Raw genomic sequence first — 21,374 nt, 5'->3', positions numbered from 1 at the left:
CAGAATAAGAAAAATATAAGCAAAATGAAGAAGCACAGGAACCATTCCTAGTTAAAATAACAAGAGAATTCCCCTGAAGGAGCAAAAAATGAAACAAACCTCTGCAGTCTAACAGACACTGAGTTCAAAAAGGAGGTAATGAAAAAACTGAAGGAATTAAGAGTGAATATCAACAGTAATGCAGGTTATTTTAGAAAGGATCTAGAAACAATGAGGAGCCAAGAAAAATTAGAAAATTCATTTGCAGAGATGCAAGCTGAGTTAAAGGCATTAAAGAGCAGAATGAATAATGCAGAAGAACAAATAAGTGACTTGGAAGATAGAATAATGGAAATCACCCAATCAGGACAGCAGACAGAAAATCAGATTTAAAAACAACAAAAGCAATATAAGACATCTATGGGACAATATAAAGCATGACAATCTATGCATAATAGGGATTATAGAAGGAGAGTGAAGAGAAAAGGGGATTGAAAATATATTTGAAGAAATTATGGCTGAAACCTTTCCAAATCTAAAGGAAACAAATATCAAGATATAGGAAGCACAGAGGGGCCCCAAACAAGTCGAACTCAAATAGCCCCACATCAAGACATATTATAATAAAAATGGCAAAAGTTAAAGGTAAGGATTCTAAAGGCAGCAAGAGAAAGAAAAACAAAGGGTTAATTATAAGGGAACTCCAATTAGGCTATCAGTCAATTTCTCTACAGAAACAGTACAGGCCAGAAGAGAGTGGCAAGATATATCCAGAGTTCTAAAGGAGAATAATTTGCAGCCTAGAATACTCTACCCAGCAAGATTATCATTTAAAATAGAAGGAGAAATAAAGACTTTCTCTGACAAACTAAGAGAATACAGCAATACTAAACCCATTTTAAAGAAATACTGAAAGTTCTCTTTGAAATAGGAAAGAAGAGGATAGAGGATGGAGGAAATCACAAGTGGAAGGCAATCACTTAAATAAGCCAGTATATGAATCAGAAAGAAAAAATCCTATTTGTACAAGTGACACTAAACACAAGGAACAGCAAGAGGATACATAATGAAGATGTTAAAAAGGACATCAAAGAAGGGAGTAAGAAAATCTAGACTTTTTTTAGAATGGGTTTGAGCCTATAAGACTATCAGGCTAAAGCAAGCAGATATGGGAAGGGGTTAACTTACTTAAAAATAGAGCAACAATAAATCAAGCCAAACAATACATCCACAAAAACTCAAAAGAGGACACAAGCATAAAATAAAAGGAAATCATCCAACCAAAACAAGAAAAGAACAAAGGCAAAACATAGAATCAACTGGAAAACCCATTTTAAAGAAATACTGGCCATAAGGAAAGATAAAGTAGGACACTAATGATAAAAGAATCAGTTCAAGAAGAGGGTATTATACGCATCAATATATACGTGCCCAATATAGGAGCACCAAACGTATACAACAAATACTAACAGACATAAAAGGAGAAATTGCTGGGAATACAATAATAGTAGGAGATGTTACCACCACATTCATATCAATGGACAGATTCTCTAGACAGAATATCAACAACTAAAAGAGATACTAAATGATGCAGTAGAACAGTTAGACTTAATATTTTCAGGACAGTGCATCCAAAAAACCAGAATATACATTCTTTTCAAGTGCACATGGAACACTCTCTAGGACTGACCACCTACTGGGGCACAAAAATAATGACAACAAATTTAAGAATATAGATAATTATTTAAGCATATTCTCGACCAAAAGGGCATGAAATTAGAAATCAACCACAAGAGGGAAAAAAAAAAAAAATGAAAAAACACTCCCAAGCTCATTCTTTGAAGCCATGATCACCCTGATACCAAAACCAAAGATACCACAAAAAAGGAAAATTATAGGCCAGTGTCACTAAATGAACAGATGCAAAAATCCTCAAGAAAATATTAGCAAACTGAATCCAAATATGTATTAAAAGGAACATACACCATGATGAAGTAGAATTTATCCCAGGGATGCAAGGATTCTTCAATATCCACAATATGATGTTGTGTAATACACCACATGAACAAACTGAAAAATAAAAACCATATGATCATCTCAACACATGCATAAAAAGCTTTTGAAAAAATTCAATACCATTCCTGACAAGAACTCTCCAGAGAGTGGGCATAAAGAGGAACTACCTCAAGATAATAAAAGCCATTCATGACAAAACCACAGCTAACATCATTCTCAACGGTGAAAAATTGAAAACATTTCCGCTAAGATCAGAAATAAGACAAGGATGTCCACTTTCACCAATGTTATTCACCGTAGTTATGGAAGTCCTAGCCATGGCAATCAGAAGGAAAAAAAATCCAAATTGGAAAAAAAAAATCCAAATTGGAAAATAAGTAAAACTATCACTGTTTGCAGATGACATGATACTATACCTAGGAAATCTTAAAGACACTATCAGAAAACTGCTAGAGCTCATCAGCAGTTGAATTTGGTAAAGTTGCAGGATACAAAATTAATACACAATAGTCGACTGAATTCCTATGTACTAACATTGACAGATCAGAGAAATTAGAGAAACCATCCTATTTACCATTGAATCAAAAACAATAAAGTAGGAGTTCCCATCATGGCGCAGCGGAAACGAATCTGACTAGGAACCATGAGGTTTTGGATTCGATCCCTGGCCTTGCTCAGTGGGTTAAAGACCCAGTGTTGCTGTGAGCTGTGGTGTAGGTTGCAGACTCGGCTCGGATCTGGCATTGCTGTGGCTCTGGTGTAGGCCAGCAGCTACAGTTCTGATTAGACCCTTAGCCTGGGAACCTCCATATGCTGCGGGCGTGGCCCTAAAAAGGACAAAAAACAAACAAAAAAGAAACAATAAAATATCTAGGAATAAACCTACCTAGAGAGACAAAAGACCTGTATTCTGAAAACAATAAGATGCTGAAAAAAGAAATCAAAGTTGACACAAATAGATGGAAAGATATACCATGCTCTTGGATTGGAAGAATGAATATAGGAGTTCCTGTTTTGGTGCAGGGGAAACAAATCCAACTAGCATCTCTGACGTTGTGTCCTTAGATCTGAAGTGGGTCTCTTGTAAACAGCATACGTATGAGTCTTTGTATCCATTCAGCCAGTCTCTGTCTTTTAGTTGGAACATTTAATCTATTTACATTCAAAGTAATTAAGGATAAGAATGTACTTATTGTCCTTTTCTTAATTTTTTTTTGATTATTTCGGGTCTTTTTTCCTTCCCTTTCTGTTTTGTTGTCTTGTGGTTTGCTGACCATCTTTAGTGTTACATTTGGCTTGCTTTTTCCTTTTTATGTGTGTGTCCATTATAGTTAGTTGATTTGTGGTTCCCATTATATTTTGATATAACCATCTATATGTATTCAGAATTGTTTCTGGTTGCCAGTCTCTTAATTTCAAATGCATTTTCAAAGTCCTGCATTTGTCCTCTCCTCTTGCTTGCTAGTTTTGATGTCATATTTGTCAGTGGGTGATTTCCTACTTTTACACTGTCTTTGCCTTTTTTATTTTGTAATATTCTTGTTTCTAATTGTGGCTCTTCCTTTTCTGCTTGGAGAAGTTCCTAAACTAAACTAAAGTTGATGTAGAGCTGGTTTGGGGTGCTGAATTCTCTTAGCTTTTGCTTGTCTGAAAAGCTTTTGATCTCTCCGACAAATCTGAATGAGAGCTTTACTGGGTAGATTATTCTTGGTTCCAGGTTCCTCCTCTTCATCACCTCAAATACATCTTGCCGCTCCCTTCTAGCTTGTAGAGTTTCTGCTGAAAAATCAGCTATTATCCTTATGGGGGGGTTCCCTTTCATGTGAATTGTTGCTTTTCCCTTGCGGCTTTTAATATTTTTTCTTTGTATTTAATTTTGTCAGTTTGATTAGTACGTGTCTCACTGTGTTTCTCCGTGGCTTTATCTTGTGTGGGGCACTCTGTGCTTCCTCATCTTGAGTGTTTCCTTTCCCATATGAGGGACATTTTCAGCTATAATCTCTTCAAATATTTTCTCTGGTCCTTCTTCTCTCTTTTCTCCTTCTGGGAACCCCTATGATGTGGATATTGGTACGTTTAATATTGTCCCAGAGGTCTCTCCGACTCTCCTCAGTTCTTTTCATTCTTTTTTCTTTATTAGTTTCTGTGGCAGTGATTTCCACCACTCTGTCTTCTACCTCACTTATTCATTCTTCTGCCTCCGTTATCCTATTGATTCCTTCTAGTGTATTTTTCATTTCAGACATGGTGCTATTCATCTTTCTCTTTAAATCCACTAGCTCTTTGTTAAACACTTTAAGTTCCTGATCTGCGTCTCCATTCTTTTTCCAAGATCTTAGATCATCTTTGCCATCACCACTCTGAATTCTTTTTCAGGTAGATTGCCTCTCTCCTCATCACTTAGTATTTGTGTGTGTGTGTGTGTGTTTGTCTTGTTCCTTTGTCTGAAAACTATTTCTTTGTTTTCTCATAATATCTACCTTTCTGTTTATGGTATATAGATACAGCAGCAGGTGCCCAGTCCTGGAGTTCTCAGTGGTGGTAGTGGTTCACGTGTACCCAGAGCGCGATGGGAGCAGCAGTATCACACTGCCTCACCTGGAGCTGGGTGGCTGCTAAGGATGGGGGTCTGTGAGGAAGGTGTCAGTGATTCGCAGTTCACAGGATTGCTTTCGTAGCACGTGGGGCAGCAGTGGTTCCTGCGACTCCTCCACATAGCTTTCAGGACTATTTCCTGTAACTGGCAGTGTTAGCAGCTGCTCCTCGGTCCCTCCCTCTGCTGGGAAGGCTCTAGGGACTGCTCTCTCTGTAGCGTAGGGGCAGGTGCTGTTCTGCAGTCACTCCCCTTTTTTGGCCACACTAGGGATCTCTGTCTCTAGCCCCAGGGGCAAGAACTTCTCCCTAACTCTTGCTAAGAGGCTTTTTCTGTAGCTGCAGGACAAGCACTTCTGGTGGTCCCTCTCCCTGCTTGGCTGGTGGCAGCAGTACTGTCTGTAGCTGCTGAGGATTGGAATGTGAACTGGTGGGTCTCCCATAGCTCCCTTGGTGTGGAACAAGTGCCACTGTCCTGGGCCCTTACAGGGCCTCTGGAAGGAGCCCTGTAACTTGTGCTTTTCTCCAGCTGGGCAGCCCACAGCTCTGGCAGGGAGCATGCACCTGCAGCCCTCTCTTGGCTCTTTCAGCACACATCTGGTGCTGCTAGCCCGAGCCCCTACAGGGCCACTAGGCAGAGCTGTGGAGCTTGTGCCTTGGTGGCCCTGTCTCGGCTCTTATGGTGTGAAACTGGCACCACTAGCACGAGCCCCTGCAGAGTCACTGGGCAGGGCCGCAGAGTGTGTGCTTTTCCCAGTTGGGCAGTTTGTGGCTCCCACAGGGAATGGGTGCCAGTGGCTCTTTTGGCACAGGATGGGCGGGCACTGGTAGCACAGGGACCACTGGCAGGAGCCAGGAGCTTGTGTTATTCCCCAGGTGGTTACTTGTCCTGCTCCAGTTGTCTGTAGCCCTGAGGGCAGGGCTCCTTCTCAGCTGTTGCTAGGTAACAGTGGTCCCCCGCCAGCTGGAGCAGATCCTGTCCTGCGGCCTGAGAGCGCACAGGGAACAAAGCTGAAGTGGTGGGTCGCGCCCCTTCCCTCCAGCAGTCCCCAACAATGGCGCCTAGCCTCCAGGCCCAACTGAGTTGCCTCCACCTACGCCCTCACAGGCCGCCACCCTGTACGCTAGTCCCTCCAGGTTATTTCCATGCTGCCAACCCTGTTTTCTTCCCGCATAGCCAGCCTCAGCTCTCTCTGTGAGTCTGATCTCTAAGGCCACAGTTTTCTAGTTCCCAACACCTGCCAGCACTGACTTTGTGGAGGATTGTTTCCATTTTAACTGCTTCACACCAGCTGTCTACAGTTCCTCCTCTGTCCTGGCCGATCTCGCTGGTGGGCGACGCCCCAGGGTGCAGGAGCTTTTCCTCTTCCAAGCTCTCTTCTCAGGGGGCCGGTTCTGTCTCACTTCTTTCCACTTATCTCTTCTTCTTCTTCTTTCTTTTGTCCTGTCTGGTTTCATGAAGTTTTTCTTGCTCTGTCTTAATCCTGAGGTCTTTCGTCATCTTTAGCAAATTTTCTTTGGGAGTAGTCCCTCATGCAGATGCTTTCTCAGTGTATCTGTGGGAGTAGCTGAGGCTCACATCCTACTGCTCCGCCGTCTTCCTGAGCGCCCTCGACAAAATTGTAGCCAACCGAATCCCACAACACATAACAAAGATCATACCCCATGCTCAAGTGGGAGTCATACCCAGTTCACAAGGATCCACAAAAAAATAGTTCAACGTAAGCAAATCAATCAACATCATACACCACATTAATAAAAGATACATCAAAAACCACATGGTCATCCCAATAGATGCATAAAAAGCATTTGACAAAATCCAGCATCCATTCACGATAAAAATTTACCAAAGTGGGTATAGAGGGAACATCTCTTAACATTGTAAAAGCCATTATGACACACTTACAGCCAATATAATACTCAATAGAGAAAAGCTAATATCCTTCTTGCTAAAATCTGGAGCAAGACAAGGATGTCCACTCTGACTGCTTTTATTTAACATAGTATTGGAAGTCCTAGCTACAGCAATCATACAAACAAAAGAAATAAAATGTATCCAAATTGGAAGAAAAGAGGTAAAACTGTCACCCTATGCAGATGACATGATACTATACATAGAAAACCCTAAGGACTCCACACAAAAACTACTCGAACTGATCAATGAATTCAGCAAAGTAGCAGGATATAAGATTAACATCCAGAAATTGGTTGCATTTCTAAATACTAACAATGAAATATTAGAAAAAGAATATAAAAAATACCTTTTAAAATCACACCCAAAAAAATAAATACCTAGGAATAAACCTGACCAAGGAGATGAAATACATATGCTGCAAACTCTAAAACATTAATTGAAGTTAAAGAGGACTCAAAGAAATGAAAAGATATCCCATGCCCTTGAATAGGAAGAATTAGTATCATTAAAATGGCCATACTGCCCAAAGCAGTCTACATATTTAGTGCAATCCCTATCAAATTACCCATGACATTTTTTACAGAACTAGAATGAACAATCCAAAAATTTATATGGAACCATAAAAGGCCCAGAATTGCCAAACCAATCTTGAGGAAAAAAAAAAAACAAACAAAAAACAATAATGCAGGAGGCATAACTCTCCCAGACTTCAAACAATATTACAAAGCTACAGTAATCAAAACAGTGTTGGTACTGGTATAAAAACAGACATACAGATCAATAGAAAATAGAAAGCCCAAAAATAAACCCAGACATCCACAGTCAGTTATTCTTTGATAAAGGAGGCAAGAATATAAAATGGGAAAAAGACAGTCTTCTCAGCAATTGGTGCTGGCAGAACTGGACAGCTGCATGTAAATCAGTGAAACTAGAACACACCTTCACAAAATGGCTTAAAAATGTTAACATAAAATACCCTAAAACTCCTTGAAGAGAACATAGGCAAAACATTCTCTGACATCAACTGTACAAATTTTTCTTAGGTCGGTCTCCCAAGGCAATAGAAATAAAAATAAACCAACGGGACCTAATCAAACTTACAAGCTTTAGCACAGCAGAGGAAACCATTAAAAAAATGAAAAGATAACTTAGGGAATGGGAGAAAACAGTTGCGAATGATACAAACAACAAGGGCTTAATCTGCAAAATACACAAACAACTCATGCAACTCAACAGTAAACAACCCAATCGAAAAATACAAGACCTAAATAGACATTTCTCTAAAGAAGACACGCAGATGGCCAGGAAGTGCATGAAAAAACGCTCAGCATCACTAATGATTAGAGAAATGCAAATCAAAACTATAATGAGGTTCTAGCTTAGAGTCCCCGTTGTGGCTCAGAGGGTTATTAACCCGACTAGTATTTGTGAGCATGTGGGTTAAAGATCCAGTGCTGCCGTGAGCTGTGGTGTAGGTTGCAGATGTGGCTCAGATCTGGCATTGCTGTGGCTGTGGTGTAGGCCACCAGCTGTAGCTCCGACTGGACCCCTAGCCTGGGAGCCTCTACATGCCACAGATGTGGCTCTAAAAAACAGCTCTAGTAAAAAATAGAAAACAACTTGTTGTTGGATAGGTTATAGGATGTGTAAGAAAGGAAGGTATAAAGGATAATTGCATTTTAACCTGAGCATTTCCTGGTATGAGGAAGACTATTGGAGAAATGAGTTTAGGGGTAGAGATTAACAATTTGGTTTGGGGCATGTTAAAACTGAAGTGTGGATGGAGTTCCCAGTGGCACAGTGGGTTAAGGACTCAACCTGTTCACTGCTATGGTGCATGCTCTGGGCGCAAAAAAAAAAAAAAAAAAAAGTGTTTATTGCACATACAAGTCAAGAAGGCAGTTTGCGTTGTTGACACCAGAGGTACAGGTTTGAGAGTTGTCAGCATGCAGGTGTTTCCAGCCATGAAACTAGAGGAGGTCAGCGAGGGAGGGTGTGGGTGTGAGAGGACCAAGGCCCAGGCCCTGGGGCGCTCTGGTAATTCAGGGGCCTGAGGGACATACGGTGCATGGCCCACAGGAAATGCCAAAAGGCGAACCGCTGTTACTGGGGGTTTTTTTGGCCGGGGGAGGGGGGGCTTATTTCTTGTAGGCATCCCTAGCTTTAAGCACACAAAGTTACTAGAGCCCTAAAAGGGCAGGCGTCCCAAACTACCACTCTGCTTCCACTTACTTCTTCCCCCTTTCAGGAGCACAGGGCTTCGTGTTGGGACTGGGTTTACTTACCATCCTACCCCTACACCCCTCTTGAGTGCTGCTTCAGATCTCCTGGTGGGGAGAAAGCTGTAATCCTGGCTTTGGAACTTGAACTGTGTTCGGAGGGTCCAGCTCCTCCAGGGCCTTCTGCAGAGAAGCACTGCTGGCTGACGGATCTGTCCAGCTGCCTCTGGGCATGCGCTGGGAGGAATGCTTCTTTTCAGCAAAGACTGATACTCAGAGGGAAGGAACTGCTTACTGCACTCCCCCTGGAGCCTGTGCCCAAAGGCACATTGCAGGCTTGAAGCCCAGTGTGATGCAGAGAATATTGCTTGTAGGAAGCTTCCACCAGACTTTCCATAAGAAGCAAGGAAGGCCCAGCTCCGAGTTGCCCCTGCTTTGCAATTGGAGCGTCTCCATAGTTGCATTTTTTTCCTGTGGCTTTTCATCCTTGGATTTTCTTGTCCTAGAGATTTCCATTACTTTGAAAATCAAAAGAGGCAGCCAGAGTTTAATTTCCTTCTGTCACACCAACAGAATAGGAATTGCTGAAGCCCTAAAACCAATCATATCCAGACCTCGTGATCCAGGTATTGGGTAAGATGTGACTGCCTTGGATTTGATGATAAAAGTCAATAAAAACAAACTTACGGAGTTCCCTGGCACCCTGTTGGTTGAGGACTCAGCATTGTGGCTTGGGTCACTGCTTTGGTGAGGGTTCAGTCCTTGGCCCAGGAACTTGCATATGCCATGGGTGTGGTCAAAAAAAAAAGAGCAAAGTTGGAGTTCCCGTTGTTGCTCACTGCTAACAAATTTGACTAGTATCCATGAGGATGCGGGTCTGATCCGTAGCCTTGCTCAGTGGGTGAAGGATCCAGCATTGCCGTGAGCTGTGGTGTAGATCGCAGACGCGGCTTGGATCTGGCATTGCTGTGGCTGTGGTGTAGGCCGGCAGTTGTAGCTCTAATTCTGCCCCTAGCCTGGGAACCTACCTGTGCCACAGGTGTGGCCCTAAAAAGCAAAAAAAAAAAAAAAAAAAAAAAAAAAAAACAGAGTTATAAGTGAATCATTCCCAGTGTATGCTTTGTTCTTTTCCCTTAAAAGGCCCTCATGCTCCATGGCATGGTCTGCAGTGCACAAAGAATCACAGAGGTGCTGGGCTGGCACCGCACACCAAGCAGATGTGTCTAGAGCCTGAGAGGGAGGAGATGGTGGTGAGCCCCTGGCTGGTGCCTCCAGACGTCCGTGCCTTGCTCCGCGGGAGCCAGAGTTCCCTTCTGCAGGTGAGTGTTGTTCCAGATTGCACTTTGCTAGTCATGCCTTGTGCTCTTCAAGTTGGTTGGTTGGTTGGTTTGTGGGATGTAGTCACCCTGAAAGATTGTTAGGGCAGGTTGAAGTAATAATTCAAAACATCTTACAATTTTGGCTTGGTTCTCTTAAAAAACAAAACAAACAAACAAAAAAAAACAGGAGTTCCCGTCGTGGCGCAGTGGTTAACGAATCCGACTAGGAACCATGAGGTTGCGGGTTCGGTCCCTGCCCTTGCTCAGTGGGTTAACGATCCGGCGTTGCCGTGAGCTGTGGTGTAGGTTGCAGACGCGGCTCGGATCCCGAGTTGCTGTGGCTCTGGCGTAGGCCGGTGGCTACAGCTCCGATTCGACCCCTAGCCTGGGAACCTCCATATGCCGCGGGAGCGGCCCAAGAAATAGCAAAAAGACAAAAAAAAAAAAACAAACAAAAAAAACACAACAACAACCAAAAACAGCAGAATTGTAAGAGCCGGAGATTGTACTTGAGGTACACACATCTGTTCTGAACACTCTTCAGACCTGGCGCCAGCCGCCGCTTGTGTCAAGTCATGTGCATTCAGCCCACTGCCCATCCAGAGGTGCTGGGCGGCCACAGCCCTGCTTCCTTCACATCCCCTGCTCCATTTGGTGGAGGAGCAGCTCTAGAATCTTTGGACCACGTGGGTCACGTTCCATTTATTTTTCTCAGGCTAAGACCAGGATTTGCTGTCTTTCTCACTTTGATGCAGGACTCTGTGGGCGGCCCAGACAGCCTGTCTGCCAGCACCGGCAGCATCCTCAGCAAGCTCGACTGGGACGCCATTGAGGACATGGTGGCCGACGTGGAGGATAAGAGCCATCTGTCCACCGGCCCTGGACCGTGAGACCTGAGTGTCACTCTGCCTCCACACAAAGGCCAGCAGCTCCGTGATGTTGCTGAGAGAGTTTGGGTTTCAGGGAGAGAAGCAATGAAGTGAGGTGAAACTTACCATCAGCAGGCCTATCACCTGCATTAGACATTTCAAGAGGGAGAATAAACATTTCTCAGTAACTTTGCCTTCAGGGGGAAAGGGTTAACTGTAGATGTATTTTATGTTTTTGCATTTGACTTATCTTTAGGTATAATTTTTAAATAATGAAATAAATGGTACCTTTCAACCCAAGTTTGTATAATATTTAAACTACTTTCAAATAAAAAAAAAACCTTCTATTTTGCCTCCTTTATCCACTGAGTTTTGAGAAACAACCTTATATGAGTAAATCTGGAAAAAAAAATTCTTGGAGTTCCCATCATGGCACAGCAGAAATGAATCCGACTAGTATCCATGAGGATGGAGGTTTGATCCCTGGCCTCGCTCCGTGGGTTAAGGATCTGGCATTGCTGGAGCTGTGGTGTAGGTCACAGATGCAGCTCGGATCTGGCATTGCTGTGGTGTGGACCAGCTGCTACAGCTCTGATTCTACCCCTAGCCTGGAAACTTCCATGTGCTGCAGGTGGGGCCCTAAAAAACGAAAAACAAAACAAATCCTCCTTTCATTGAGGTAGAAAAATCGCACTCTTATCTGAGCTGCTCAATAATGAAATCCCTTTAAAATCATATCCTAAAGAGTTCCCATTGTGGCTCAGTGGTAACAAACCTGACCAGCATCAGTGAGGATGCCGGTTTGATCCCTGGCCTCCATTAGTAGGTGAAGGATCTGGGGTTGCGGTGAGCTGTGGTGCAGGTCACAGACGTGGCTCAGATCTTGAGTTGCTGTGGCTGTGGTGTAGGCCGGCAGATGCAGCTCCAATTCGACCCCTAGCCTGGGAAACTCCATATGCTGCAGGTCAGGTCCTTAAAAAAATAACCCCCCAAAATCCCCATATCCTAAAATTGTGTAGTGCTTGGAGTAAAAGGGAACCAGCCACCTCCTGTTAATCCGGAGCTTCTAAATGAGCCAAATTTCATGTGGGCCAGCTCTTTCCCCCTATTCCCTGTAGCCTGTAAAGCTTTGAAGGAAGAAAAAGGGATGGGAGCTTTGGCTGAGAACGAAAGGGACTATGACCTTGACTCTAGACAGCTCATGTTCACTTTGTAAAACCGTGGTGCAGAGAGCTGGGTAGTCCTGAAACGCACCCAAACAATGTCGTAATCGTGGAGATAATTTTTATGAAACTAAAAACCTTCACTCGTCAACTTTTTGTGTAGTATCCAAAAACAGTATTATCTGAAAGGGCCAGTAAATACTCCTCCTTTTCCAACCACATACCTGTGTGAGGCCAGATGTTGTTCATACACTTCAACCAAAAACAACATAGAGCAATGGATCAAAAGGAGAAACTGTAATGAGAATTCAGCTGTCATCTGTTAAACCAAAAAAGAGACTTGTAAAACTATAAAACAGTGCCACTCATCTCACTAAATTTTGTTTGGAAAAATAGTGGGTTTTTTAAAATGTATTACATGTTATTGAATGGGTCATTGTAATTTAAAATAAATGTTTTGGAGTTCCCGTCGTGGCGCAGTGGTTAACGAATCTGACTAGAAACCATGAGGTTGTGGGTTTGATCTCTGGCCTTTCTCAGTGGGTTGAGGATCCGGCGTTGCCGTGAGCTGTGGTGTAGGTTGCAGACGCGGCTCGGATCCTGCGTTGCTGTGGCTCTGGCATAGGCTGGTGGCTACAGCTCCGATTCAACCCCTAGCCTGGGAACCTCCATATGCCATGGGTGTGGCCCTAGAAAGACAAAAAAAAGTTTAGTTTCTCTGTTTTAATTTCTGACATAAATATTGACAGAGATAGCCATAGAAACAAGCTCTTTGGGCTTAATAATTTTTTTTTCCCACTGTACAGCAAGGGGGTCAGGTTATCCTTACATGTATACATTGCAATTACAGTTTTTTCCCCCACCCTTTCTTCTGTTGCGACATGAGTATCTAGACATAGTTCTCAATGCTGTTCAGCAGGATCTCCTTGTAAATCTATTCTAAGTTGTGTCTGATAAGCCCAAGCTCCCGATCCCTCCCACTCCCTCCCCCTCCCATGGGCTTAATAATTTTAATGAGTAGAACGAGAATGAAAAGTTTGAGACCTGCTGCTTTAGGGCTACCGATGTGAGCTCTTAACTCAGCAGACTGTATCGAGTCAGTGGTGTACAACTTTATCCTTGACGTTTCACTCCCACTACTTCACAAACAAACTGGTTTTATAAAAGTACAACTCCTTTTACCTGCTCACTCCTGGCTTAAACACTCAGGTGTCTTTTACAGAAATTATCTCCAATGTTTTAAATTTCTTCCTGTAGATTCCGATTTCTCTCTAGTATTTCCCTTCAGCCTGAAGTGCTTTAGTGTTTCTTCTGGAGCAGATCATCTGGCAGTGAATTCTCTTGGGTTTCATTGAACTGTAGCTTTCATGCTCATTTTTGAAAGGGATTTTTTTGCAGCATGTATTCTAGGACAAGGTCTTTCTTTCTATGAAACGGCCTTCCTGTGTCTACCTGGATGCCTGGAGAGCTAATAAGCTCTTGGCAAGATCTCTCCCCTCCAGCTGAGCTGGGCCTCCAACATCTCCCAGTGCTGCTCACCCCGTGGACTCCGCTGTCTCTCAGCCTCTTAGGAAGTGCCTTCTCGTGCAGCATCATGTACTCTGCACTGAACTGAGTACGAGCAGCTCAGCTCCAGTCCACGCACAAACTTTCAGGGATCCTCTCTGTGCAGCCTGCTTTTCTCCGATGCCCTGCCTTGCAGAGCCTGGCCACTGCTCCTGCCCTGAATCTCACTGTGCCTCCTCAGCTCAGGGGGACCACTGTGGTCTGCTTGGACACGGGTCGTCAGGCTCGAGTCGGGATAACATCCTTAAGCAGAGAGCTAAGCATTCATGAGACTTACCTCTTGAGCGTCCCTTCCCGAGGGGATCACCGTCTCGCTGCCTGCTGTCCAGCAACTCAAAGCAGGTGTCTCCCATGTATTTCGTCCAAGTTCATGGTTGAGGCAGGCAGGCTAGTCACATGCCAGTTTCTCTGGCTGGGCTGGAAATGAAAGTCTTCTCTTGCTCTCAGTGAACTTTCCATCCACGTAACAAACCTGAAATTGAGGACTGGAGGAGCGTGGAACACATCGGCCCAGGACTGAGAGCTTCGGCAGGCTCCAACCTCTAGCTTGACCATGTTCTTACAGTTTTCAAAAAGCTGCAGTATGACAATTTTGGGACGTGCCTGACACAGAGGAAACATCTGAGTGTTTCTGACCTTTCTACTTAAAAACAAGGGTCTAGACGCCATGCCTTCCAAACATGGGTTAAAAGAAGCAGTTGCCATAGCTAGATTTTGAGCATTTATCACGCTCAGGAACACATTCAGTTATCAACAGGGTTCCCCTATTTCTCAAAACTGGTATGATTTCGTTCACATTTTTATTAGAAAATATGTTATAGAGCATTTAGTATTGTGTATCACTAAACCAAAGCCACGTCTGAGTTTCGTACCCTTTATTCTGGCTGAGTTTGGAATTTCTTGGCAAAAAAAGCTCAAAGCTTCAGCTAAGAAATTATATCCATGGGGTTCCCATCGTGGTGCAGCGGAAACAAATCCGACTAGGAACCATGAGGTTGTGGGGTCGATCCCTGGCCTCACTCAGTGGGTTAAGGATCCAGCGTTGCCGTGAGCTGTGGTGTAGGTTGCAGACGCGGCTTGGATCCTGAATTGCTGTGGCTGTGGTGTAGGCCAGCGGCTGCAGCTCCGATTAGACCCCTAGCCTGGGAACCTCCATATGCTGTGGGTGCAGCCCTGAAAACCAAAAAAAAAAAAAAAAGAAAAGAAAAAATTATATCCCTGGACCTACCTTAAAAACACCAACTTCAGCATTTCTTACTTCATCTCCCACTGTTTCTTGCCCATGGTATATACTCAAATGTTTAATTCCCGACAAGCGATGACATAACTTATACCATTTTCCCTTTCTCAATAATTCAAGTAATTATTATATACCATGCTTTAAGTCCTGCTTAGATTTCTGTAAGAAATCAAACCTCGGACCTTCCTGAGGAAATATGAGAAAAAGGAATATGCAAGTGATAATTGTGCAGAGGTCCTACTGGTAGCCCTGCAGAGCTCCACTGTCCTTTAAGCATTGCTTATACCTGGACCGGTCAGGAGTGCTCAGCATCTGGACTCCGGCCTCACGTCATCAAGGAGACCCTAAGGGAAACTAATGCTTTCATTTTGGTAAAACTACTGAGTCTGGGGAACATCCGGGAGGAAGAGAATTGTTAGGCAAGGTTGGGGTGTAGGTTAGGAATGGATCTCTATATATGTGGGCCTATATGGCAGGATGTGCTTAGCTGAAGGGAAAACCTTACGGAGGATTTAAAAAAAATGGTTATTTATTTATTTTTCCTTTTAGGGCCGCACCCACAGCATATGGAAGTTCCCAGGCTAGGGGTCCAATTGGAACTACAGCTGCCAGCCTACGCCACAGCCACAGCAACACAGGATCCGAGCCGCGTCTGCGACCTACCCCACAGCTCACGACAACACCAGATCTTTAACCTACTGAGCGAGGCCAGGGACTAAACCTTCATCCTTGTGGATACAAGTCAGTTTTGTTTCTGCTGTACCATGATGGGAACTCCTCACACTAATTTAAAAAGTATTTAAAATATATTCAAAGCCAGTAAATGTAAAAACTAATTAAAATAATTTCAGTATTGGAGTTCCCTTCATGGCTCAGCGGAAACAAATCTGACTAGTATCCATGAGGACGTGGGTTTGATCCCTGGCCTCGTTCAATGGGTTAAGGATCTGACATTGCCATGAACTGTGGTGTAGGTCGAAGTTGCAGCTCAGGTCCCTCCCACGTTGCTGTGGCTGTGGCATAGGCCGGCAGCTACAGCTCCAATATGACCCCTAGCCTGGGAACCTCCATATGCTGTGGGTGCAGCCCTAAAAAAATAACAATAATAAATTTGGTATTAATTTAAAAATCATTTCTAGGTAGTATATTGATAAATTATTTTTTATTTTTTTATTTTTATTTTTTGCCTTTTTGTCTTCTTAGGGCTGCACCTGCAGCATATGGAGGTTCCCAGGCTAGGGGTTAAACGGAGCTACAGCTCCTGGCCTACACCACAGCCACAGCAATGCCAGATCCAGGCTGCATCTGTGACCTACACCACAGCTCGTGGCAACACTGGATCCTTAACCCACTGACAAGGCCAGGGATCGAACCCACAACCTCATGGTTCCCAGTTGGATTCATTAGCCACTGAGCCACAATGGGAGCTCAATGATAATTAGTTTTACTTCTTCTAAGACCTAAGTGAAAAGATAATAAAGGAATTTTAAACTGTATATATCAATACAAATGAAGAGAACTGGAGAGGAGATTTTACCAAATGAGACATTACAGGAGGTGGAAAAGGGAGCAGGAAGCCGTAATATAATCTGTGCAAGAGAGGATAGTGATGAAAAGAGAACGTAAGACTCAGCACTCACAAGCACAAACAGAGGCACGGTGAGACAGCCTTGCTGTAAGTCTTTCCTAGAACAGATGCACCTCCTCCTCTCTGTAACCCTTGTGCAAAGACCTCCCAGCAGCTATGCCCCAGGCAGGAGTCCAGCTTCCCATCTGATTGCCTTGGAGCAGAGAGCAGCAAATCTGGCCTGCTTTCTGTTCTTATAAATAAAGTTTTACTGAAACACAACCTGCCCATCTGTTCCTGTGTTATTTGTACTGCTTTTGCACGTCAGTGGCAGAGCAGCATGGTTGCTACATAGACCACACGACTCGCAAAGCCTAAAATACTTTTTTTCTGACCCTTTACAGAAAGTCTGCCAACCATTGCCCTAGAATGGAGCCCGCCAGATGAAATCCACCTCTACCTCCAGAGCTTCAGTGAACTATTAGTACCTTATTCTAAACCCTGAATGGACAGATAAGCATCACTTGACACACAGGGAAAGCCCTCTTTATGAAAGGAAGAGTACAAATTAAATGAGCAAAATAACAAACAGGTCATGTAGGAAACATGATTTTTTTTTTTTTTTAACTAACAAACTGGAAGTTTTGGCTAATGACAGAGGCAGCCCTATGCCCACATTTCTATGACGTTATTTCTATTAATAAAGAGGATTTATATTTTTGATTGGTAAGTAATAAGCGTCCAATCAACATCAACTCATAACCCATTTAAAATATGAGTATACATAGGAGTTCCTGTCGTGGCGCAGCGGAAAGGAATCCAATTAGGAACCATGAGGTTGCGGGTTCGATCCCTGGCCTTGTCAGTGGGTTAAGGATCCAGTGTTGCCATGAGCTGTGGTGTAGGTCACAGATGCAGCTTGGATCTGGCGTTGCTGTGGCTGTGGCTGTGGCTGGCAGCAACAGCTCTGGTTAGACCCCTGGCCTGGGAACCTCCACATGCCAGGGGTGTGGCCTTAAAAGGACAAAAGACAAAAGAAAAAAAAAAAAAGAGTATACATGTATTAACCAAGTATACGTGTGTCTTCATTCCTCCATCCCTGCTTGTGGCTCTTGGTGAGTGTGGGGCAGCAGTTTCTCTTTCAGGAGGCTAAGTGGATATAGACTTCGCCTTGCAGGACCCTCCACCGGCACACGGATGTCAAGGTCTAGGTCTGGGGCAATGGCAGCTCGCTTTGTTGCAGTTGCTGCTTCAGGGTATAATATGTTTCCTGCGCCGGCTCTAATGGCAATAAAGCTGTTAATTTTATCTCTGTCTGACTCTGGTGTAAAATTCTAATTAGAACTCCAAGGAGTGAGGAATGTGAATTATCAGCCTCTTTAAATCTTTACACATGATGTAAAGATTTACAACTGTAGCTTGAGCTCAGGTCTTCAAATGGGAAGTAAGAATTCTACCTTTTTTTTTTCTTTTTTTTGGGGGGGGGGACTGCACCCTGGAAGTTCCCAGGCCAGGGAGCCAAGCCTCGCATAGCAGTGATCCTCGCCACAGCAGGATCCTTAACCACTGAGCCGCAAGAGACCTCCTGAGAATTCTACTTTTTAGTCTGACAAATAGATATGAGATGCTGCATTCATAAAATAAGAACAAGTTTCCATATGAAAGGAGTAATCAGAGAATAAGAAACAATGCTTTGAAATTTAAAATACAGCTGAAATAAAAAATTTTTTGGGTCTTTTTAGGGCCGAACCCTCGGCATATGGAGGTTCCCAGGCTAGGGGTCTAATCAGAGCTGTTGCTGTCGGCCTACACCACAGCTAGAGTAGTGCCAGATCCGAGTCACATCTGTGACCTACACCATAGCTCACGGTAACACCAGATCCTTAACCAACTGATGGAGGCCAGGGATCGAACCCACAACCTCATGGCTCCTTAGTTGGATTCGTTTCCACTGTGTCAGGACGGGAACTCCTGAAATAAAAAATTTAAGGTTAAGGTTAAGTTGAAAAACACTCAAAGATAGAATCAAAGACACTCCTCCCCACAAACACACGAGTGAAAACATAACTGAGTAGATCAGTCCAGGAAGAGTATTATCTGACTAATAGCAATTAGAATAAAGAAACTAAAGGGGAGGAAATTATCAAAGAAAATTGTCCATGGCTGAGAACACGTTAAAAGTTTCTAACATGCCCTGAAAACAGAATTTTACAGAGAGGAGTTCCCATCGTGGCGCAGTGGTTAACGAATCCGACTAGGAACCATGAGGTTGCGGGTTTGGTCCCTGCCCTTGCTCAGTGGGTTAACAATCCGGCATTGCCGTGAGCTGTGGTGTAGGTCGCAGACGCAGCTCGGATCCCATGTTGCTGTGGCTCTGGTGTAGGCCTGTGGCTACAGCTCCGATTCGACTCCTAGCCTGGGAACCTCCATATGCCGCGGGAGCAGCCCAAGAAATGGCAAAAAGACAAAAAAAAAAAAAAAAAAAAAAGAATTTTACAAAGAGATCCACTAAGAAACATCATAGTGAAATTTGACAATATAAGAAATACAGAAAACATCCTAAGTTTCTAGAGAGGGAAACACAGGTCGAACACAAAGAAACAATAATCAGTATGACAGAACCTTCTCAATAGCAACAGCAAAGCCTAGATAATGATGAAAAATGCTTTCAAAGGGAAAATTTTCACCGTAGAATTCTAGATCCCGCTATCAGTCATGAGATGAGAATAAAGACATTTTCAGACATCAAATGATCAAAAATTTTTCCCCATGTATCCATTCATAGGAAACCACTGCAGGATATGCTCAAGCAAACTGAACATTTTTAAGCAGAAGGAGGCTCAGGTTCCAGACATGGATTCTGGATCCAACCAGAAGAAGGGTAGAAAAAGTCTGGTATAACACCTTTGAGGCGGTCCAGAAAAATCAGTCCAGATTTGTCTAAAAGTAAGATCAGCTCCAGGAAGGAGTTTCTAGATGGAGGAATAGAGTCCTCCCCCCATTTCCCCCACCATTCAGGGGAAGACTCAAACGAACGAATGCTGTGAAAGAGCTCCAAAAGAATTTCACATTTCTATGTGGAAATTATGGGAGTGAAAAGGCATTTTCAGGAGTTCCCACGGTGGTGCCACAGGATCGGCAGCATCTCTGCAGCCCCAGGACACAGGTTTGGTCCCTGGTCGGGGGGGGCGAAGTGGGTTAAAGGATCAGGCGTTGCTGCAGCTGCCACATAGGTCCCAGCTGTGGCTCAGATGTGATCTCTGGCCTCAGAACTCCATATGCCATGGGGCGGCCAAAAAGCAAAAGCAAAAGCAATTTCATTAAAGGAAAAACAAGAATATACAAGAAAGGAAATGCACTCAAAGTGCATAAACATTAACTCTGATTGAAAAATATTTATGCATAGTTTTATATTACATAAATGCTCATTAAATATGGGGATGTCCATATTGGGAGGAGAGGGAAAGAGTATTACAGCCAAGTCCTAATGTCATTAAAAAGTCAATAGATAATCTAATTCAATATCTAAGGTCTAGAATTAATAAATTGCAGTAGTATATCCCTTAGAAATATGGATGTAACTACCTAGAGTTCAGAGTGGTTGCCTGTATGAAAGGAATTATTTCTTTAAATTAGAAAAATTAAACTATTAAATGACAGAAACTTGATTTTTTTTGGCCTTGTCTGTAGCATGCAGAAGTACCTGGGCCAGGGATGGAACCTGTGCCACAGCAGTGATCTGAGCCACAGTAGTGGCAGTGCCAGATCCTTAACTCACTCTGAACCCATCCACCAAGGTGGTTAACCCACCACAAAGGAACTCTGAAACTTGACTGCTGCATTAAAAGTGTGTCCCATTAAAATTTTTATCTTGGGATTACAAGGCTTTAAATATTTAGTTGACGGTTTTAAGTGATGCAGAAATCCACCAAGGCTACTTTTCTTATTTTTGGATTCTGTCACATCTTTTGATTTCTTTACTCACCTCAAATCACGGTCACTCCTCATGGGCTGTCCTCCAGATGAACCAGGAGTAAGTCATGTTATCCTTTATGGAGATATCTACTCAGGGAGACTTGTCTCACTCATCAAATCTTTTTTTTTTTTTTTTTTTTTTGGCTGTCCTGAGCCATATGGGGTTCCAGAGCCAGGAATCAGAAAGGAGCCACAGTTGGGACCTAAATCACAGGTGTAGCAATGCCAGATCCTTAATCCACTGTCCCAGGCCTGGGATCGAAACTGCATCCCAGTGCTCCCAAGATGCTGCTGATCCCGTTGCACCACAGTAGAACTCCTACAATTTAATTTTTAATTGCTGGCCATTATTTTAGCTGACTAAAGCTATGTGACCAATTTCAATGTCCTAGACACTACAAACGAGGCCATTTCTCTCCTTGCATTTACCTCCACCCTAGCCCAAGCTGTCATCATCATCTTCCACAGGGCGTCATGGCCCCCCTCTTATCATTGTCAGTGCTTTTTTTAAAAAAAATGCAAATCCGGAGTTCCCTTGTAGCATAGTAGGTTAAGGATCTGGTGTCACTGCAGTAGCTTGGGTCACCACCATGGCATGGGCTCTATCCCTGGCCCAGGAGCTTCTGCATGCTGTGGGTATGGACAAAAAAATGCAAATCTGACTTCACGAACGCAAATCCTTGTTCCACTTCCCACTTAATTTCCTAATGTCTCCTCACTGCTCATGGGACATCCTTAATGTCACCTACAAATGCATGATTTGGCCTGTCTATTCTATCAGCTTCATCATTCTACTCTCACTTATCCTCTGCCATTCACAGGAATTGCAAAGCTTCTGAAAGTGATACGATTTTTTCTTCAGGCCCTTTGCTTATGCTGTCATCACTTTGGATTCTCCTTGCGTCCCCTTCCTCCATCTATTTTTTCCTTCAGATTCATGTCCCTAAGGAGTGA

At 43.4% G+C, this 21,374-nt stretch overlaps 1 protein-coding gene across 24 annotated transcripts in view; it reads left to right on the top strand.

The window, feature by feature from the left end:
• CPLANE1 (ciliogenesis and planar polarity effector complex subunit 1) overlaps positions 1–11,254 on the top strand; it is a 120,045-nt gene extending 108,791 nt beyond the window's left edge. For all 24 annotated transcript variants that reach the window (XM_085002109.1, XM_085002107.1, XM_085002108.1 and 21 more), the window contains 2 exons: positions 9,862–10,040; positions 10,796–11,254. In XM_085002109.1, the coding sequence (XP_084858235.1) occupies positions 9,862–10,040; positions 10,796–10,930 (314 nt within the window). In that variant the 3' untranslated portion in view covers positions 10,931–11,254. The remainder of the gene's footprint in view (positions 1–9,861; positions 10,041–10,795) is intronic.
• The last annotated feature ends 10,120 nt before the right edge of the window (positions 11,255–21,374 follow it).

The sequence above is a fragment of the Sus scrofa genome, chromosome 16 (assembly GCF_054392235.1).
Source record: "Sus scrofa isolate SSC_HxYL_T2T_F1_AM1 chromosome 16, Sscrofa_HxYL_maternal_Yorkshire_Landrace_v2.0, whole genome shotgun sequence".
In the NCBI taxonomy this organism is placed as follows: Eukaryota; Metazoa; Chordata; class Mammalia; order Artiodactyla; family Suidae; genus Sus; species Sus scrofa.
The sequence above is the reverse complement of the archived record's forward strand: the minus strand, read 5'-3'. Positions and strand labels throughout refer to the sequence as shown.